The sequence below is a fragment of the Geospiza fortis genome, unplaced genomic scaffold (genome assembly GCF_000277835.1).
Source record: "Geospiza fortis unplaced genomic scaffold, GeoFor_1.0 scaffold569, whole genome shotgun sequence".
In the NCBI taxonomy this organism is placed as follows: domain Eukaryota; kingdom Metazoa; phylum Chordata; class Aves; order Passeriformes; family Thraupidae; genus Geospiza; species Geospiza fortis.
In genome coordinates, this window is record NW_005054621.1 from 355040 (window position 1) to 360303 (window position 5264).

At 57.4% G+C, this 5264-nt stretch overlaps 1 protein-coding gene across 1 annotated transcript in view; it reads left to right on the top strand.

Annotated features, from left to right (window-relative positions):
- DUS3L (dihydrouridine synthase 3 like) overlaps positions 1-5264 on the top strand; it is a 6803-nt gene that overhangs the window by 851 nt on the left and 688 nt on the right. Inside the window, exons 2-11 of the mRNA XM_014310994.2 lie at positions 230-536; positions 1064-1789; positions 2152-2193; positions 2264-2416; positions 2508-2624; positions 2916-2981; positions 3053-3163; positions 4009-4105; positions 4759-4834; positions 5103-5264. Of these exons, the coding sequence (XP_014166469.1) occupies positions 230-536; positions 1064-1789; positions 2152-2193; positions 2264-2416; positions 2508-2624; positions 2916-2981; positions 3053-3163; positions 4009-4105; positions 4759-4834; positions 5103-5264 (1857 nt within the window). The remainder of the gene's footprint in view (positions 1-229; positions 537-1063; positions 1790-2151; positions 2194-2263; positions 2417-2507; positions 2625-2915; positions 2982-3052; positions 3164-4008; positions 4106-4758; positions 4835-5102) is intronic.

The window sequence follows — 5264 nt, forward strand, 5'->3', positions numbered from 1 at the left end:
TGTAACGCCCCTCAGAACGGGCTCGGTCCCTTCATAACCTTCCATAGTATGTGTCTGGTCCCTTCATGACCCCCCCGGTACGTCTTTGACCCCTCCATGACCCCCCCAGTACCTGCCCGGTCCCTCCATAACTCCCCCAGTACATTCCCGACCTCTCCACATCCCCCTCCCATTCCCTCCTGCCCCGGTTCCGCCCATAACACCCCCTCCTGACCCCCTTTCCCCGCAGGTTCCTCACCTCTAAGGAGCAGTTCCACGCCTACCTGCGGGCAGGGGGCGAGGAGGAGGAGGAGGAGGAGGAGGAGGAGGAGGAGGAAAAGGAGGAGAAGAAGGAAGAGGAGCAGGTCAGCGAACCCCCGGCCAAGAGGGTGAAGGCAGAGGAGCTCGGCCAGGATGGGGAAAGCCAAGGGAATGCTGGAGAGGAGGAGAAGAAGGAGCGCCAGGAGAAGAAGAGAGCCCGGGGGCAGAACAAGAGCCGCCCCTGCATGAAACCCAGCTGCTACGAGCAGAGCAGGCTGTGCCCCTCGGTGACACAGGTGGGACACACAGCCCTGCTCTGCCTGGGTTAGTGGGATTTTGGGAAGGAATTCCTCCCTGGGAGGGTGGGCAGGCCCCGGCACAGCTGCCCAGAGCAGCTGTGGCTGCCCCTGGATCCCTGGCAGTGCCCAGGGCCAGGCTGGACAGGGCTTGGAGCAGCCTGGGACAGTGGGAGGTGCCCCTGCAGGGGGGACTGGATGGGATTTATGGTCCTTTCCAACCCAAACCAGGCTGGAATTCCATAAAAACCAGCTGGGAGGGGGTGACGTGGGATGAGCTGAGTGTCACAAGCGAGGTGTCGCCTTCCTTGAAGTGTGTCCATCCCCTCCATTGTGTGTCCATCCTTCCACTGTGTGTCCATCCCCTCCACTGTGTGTCCATCCTTCCACTGTGTCCATCCCCTCCGCTGTGTCCATCCCTCCCCTGGCACCATTCCCTCCCTGCCCTGGCTGTCCCAGGTGAGGCTCAGAGCAGCCTGGGCTGTGCTGCCCCGTGCCCACCCTGCCCAGCTCCGTGCTGTCCCCAGGGCTGTGCCGGGCAGTGCCGCTTCGGGCCGCGCTGCCGCTTCCTCCACGACGTGTCCCAGTACCTGGCGGCCAAGCCCGCAGACCTGGGCCAGCGCTGCGTCCTCTTCGACACCTTCGGCCGCTGTCCCTACGGCGTCACCTGCCGCTTCGGCCAGGCCCACCTCGGGGACGGCCACCAGAACCTGGTCAACGCCTCCCTGGCCCAGCAGTGGGAGGGGAAGCTGCTGGTGAGGAACGGCCTCTCCAAGGAGCTGCAGCAGCAGCTGCGCAAGAGGAAGTTCAGCTTCCACAAGGCCGAGGAGTTTCTGCGTGGGCTCCGTGCTGGGAAGGGAGGCAAAGCCACGGGGAGCTCCACGGAGGTGTCCAACTGCGCTGATCCCCAGGACGGCCTGAGGGACAGCCCTGTGCTGCAGGAGCAGGGAGAAGATCCCAGACCTGAGATCCTGCAGAGCTCCCAAAGGGCTGAGGATGCTGCCAAACCTGAGGCCCTGCAGAGCTCCCAAAGGGCTGAGGATGCTCCCAAACCTGAGGCTCTGCAGAACTCCCAAGGAGCTGAAGGTGCTCCCAAACCTGAGATCCTGCAGAGCTCCCAAGGGGATGAAGGTGCTCCCAAACCTGAGGCCCTGCAGAGCTCCCAAGGAGCTGAGAGTGCTCCCTCCATCCCAACCCTGGGCCCACTGACAGATGAAGACATCACGAAGCTGCGGCCGTGTGAGAAGAAGAAGGTGAGAGTCCCTTGAGTTTGGTCCCGTGGTGGGGATTGTGCATGGAAAGAGGGAAGAGAAACCCCCTCGGAGAGCCTTTAGCTGGGGGAGGCAGGCAGAGCATGGAAGGGCTTCCTCCCTGTGAGGGTGGGGAGGGGCTGGGATGGAATTCCCAGAGCAGCTGTGGCTGCTTCATCCCTGGAAGTGTCCGAGGCCAGGCTGGACAGGGCTTGGAGCAGCCTGGGACAGTGGTGGGTGCCACTGCCCATGGCCAGGGCATGGAATTGGATGATCCTTAAGGTCCTTTCCAAGCCAAGCCGTTCTGTGATTCCATAAAAACCATTGCAGCTCTGCTGACCTGCTCCTCCATCCCTGTTTTCCAGCTGGAAATCCAGGGCAAGCTCTACCTGGCTCCACTGACCACGGTAGGTTGGTAACTCGCTGTGGGCACGGTTGGAACAGAGCAGATCTCCTGACAATGCCTGTCCCTGGCAGTGTGGAAACCTCCCTTTCCGACGCATCTGCAAAGGTTTTGGAGCAGATGTCACCTGTGGGGAGATGGCTGTGTGCACCAACCTGCTCCAGGGCCAGTCCTCCGAGTGGGCTCTGCTCAAGCGCCACCACACCGAGGACATCTTCGGGGTGCAGGTGAGGGGTCCCGCCCCACAGCCCACCAGGGGCTCACTTCCCAGGGGAAAAGCTGCCTCTGGAACTCAGGGAAGCTCCTTCCCTCTGGCAGCTGGAGGGAGCCTTTCCAGACACCATGACCAAGTGTGCAGAGCTCCTCAACAGGACAATCGACGTGGATTTTGTTGACATCAACGTCGGGTGTCCCATCGACCTGGTCTACAAGAAGGTGAGAAGTTCTGCGGTGGGTTTTCCTTCCATGAATCCTTGTCTTCACCCTCTGCTGCCCGATTGCTCTTTCCAGTCTGATCCAGAGCTCCCAGCTCATTTATGATCTCAAGAGAAGGGGAATAAGCTGCTCAAGGAGCAGGGAACGGCTGTCTCTGCCTGGTGGGATTTGGGAGGGAAGAGCACTCTGGAGTATTTTTGGTTGAAGGATCCACTTTCTCCAAATTCTGAGATGCCCCAAGGACTCTCCACTGTGTGAGGAAGGTCCTGAGCTCCATGTTTTGTCCCTCAGGGAGGAGGCTGTGCTCTGATGACTCGCTCCAACAAGTTCGAGCAGATCGTCCGCGGGATGAACTCGGTGAGCCGGAGCTCCTGGAGCTGAGCTGATGGAGCCCAGTCCAGCCCGGCCTCACCTTCCCACCTCTGCAGGTGCTGGATGTCCCCCTGACGGTGAAGATCCGCACTGGGGTGCAGGAGAAGGTTAATGTGGCTCACAAAATCATCCCCAGGATCCGGGAGTGGGGCGCGTCCATGGTCACGGTACGGGGACAGAGCTGCGGGGTTGGTGCCTGGGGATTCTGCCTGGAGATCAGATGGGCGTGACCTCCCCCTGCCTTTTAGTGTCCTCTGCTAATGAAAGAGGAAAATTCAGGTGCAGAGGGTGTTTTCCTCCCTGCTCCTGAGCCGTGGGTCCGTGATCATGGAACGCAGAATGGTTTGGGACGGGACCATCCCTGGGGGTGTTTAACGAAGCCTGGATGTGGCACTGGGTGCCAGGGTCCAGTTCAGCTGTTGGGGCTGGGTTGGACTCGATGGCCTTTAGGGTCTCTTCCAACCTGGTCATTCTGTGAATTCTGTAAATCCAGAGGTAGATCCCAAGGGATCCCCTACCCAGATCTGCTCTCAGCACCCATTGATCTTGAGATCGATCCCGAGGCCCATCCCGAGGGTGATCTGGGTTGATTGGGCAATCTAGGCTGGGTTGGACTTGGTGATCTTGAAGGTCTCTTTCAACCCAGTGATTCTGTAAATTCTGTAAATCCAGAGGTAGATCCCAAGGGATCCCTTACCCAGCTCTGCTCTCAGCACCCACCAATCCCAAGGCTGATCTCGAGGTCAATCCCGAGGTTGCTCCCAAGGTGCCAGGGTTCAGTTGAGCTGTTTGGGCTGGATTGGACTCAATCTTGAAGGTCTCTTCCAACCTGGTCATTCTGTGAATTCTGTAAATCCAGACGTGGATCCTTTAGCCAGCTCTGCTCTCAGCACCCATTGATCTTGAGGCCCACCCCGAGGTTGATCCCAAGGCCCATCCCAGGGCTCCCTTCCCAGTCCCGGTGTCCCGGTCCCTGCCTGCCCTGCGGTGAGTGTCCCTGCTCTCTCCACAGCTGCACGGGCGCTCGCGGGAGCAGCGCTACACGCGCAGTGCGGACTGGGCTTACATCGCCGAGTGCGCCCGCCTGGCCAGCCCCATGCCTCTCTTCGGTACGTGGGGCACCCCTTGGCACCCCTTCCCTTTCAAATCCCCCTCAAAACGGGGGGGAAAGAGCGTGTTCCTGTGGGGTTCGCATTCTCTGAACCTGAAAGAAGCAGAGAAAAGAATGATCAAAATGATTCTTACCTCGTTCGCTGCTCGTGTGTTTGTGCCAAAGCAGAATGCAACGTGGGGGTTGTTCAACCACAGTGATGGTGTTTGGGTTCCTTGGCCTGTCAGGAAATAGCCCCACATTGCTCTGCACAGAGAAAAGCAAGGCACAGCTCTCCCCAAGAATATTTCTGGGTTCCACATTCTCTGAACCTCAGAGAAAGGAAAAACACAATTCCTACCATTTTCTGTGCTTGTGTTTGTGCCAAAGCAGAATGCAACGTGGGGATTGTTCACCCACAGTGATGGTGTGGCACAAAATCCCTAAACCTTCAGGGAAACCGAAGGAGAAGAGAGGAGAAAGCTCCTTTTTTCCTTGTAAGGGAACATCCATCAGAAACATCCCTGGGAATCCAAAGCAGGAGCCTCTTTGGACCATCTGGCTCTGGGACGTTGTGTCCATGTTGAATTTCATCCCGTGCCTGCATTAGCTCACTTTGACTTGTCCTCACGGATCTCTTTGACCTCTGGCTTCTCCCTCCTCTCTGGGCAGGAAATGGGGATATTTTGTCCTATGAAGATGCAAATCGAGCCATGCAGATGGGAGTTTCTGGAATCATGATTGCAAGGCAAGTGCCTGTGTGTCCCTTCACTCCTGAGCCCTGGTGGTTCCAGAGGGGGGGAAAAAAAAAAAGAAAAAGGATTAAAAAAATCCCTAAACAAACCCAAAGCATGGAATTTCCTCTCAGTGAAGCCACCCTGAAAATTGGTGAAATCAATTTGTATCAGCTGGAGCTTCTTGTTGGAATGGAAAAGATTTAAAGCAGAAATCAGTGCTGGGAATCTTCAGGAGCATCAGTGATGGGAATAACAATTTTTTTTTTTTTTTGTCTGCAGGGGGGCACTCATCAAACCCTGGCTTTTCACGGAAATCAAGGAGCAGAGACACTGGGATATCTCCTCCAGGGAGAGATTTGACATCCTCAAGGACTTCACCAACTACGGCCTCGAGCACTGGGGGTCAGACACCCAGGGAGTGGAGAAAACCAGGAAATTCCT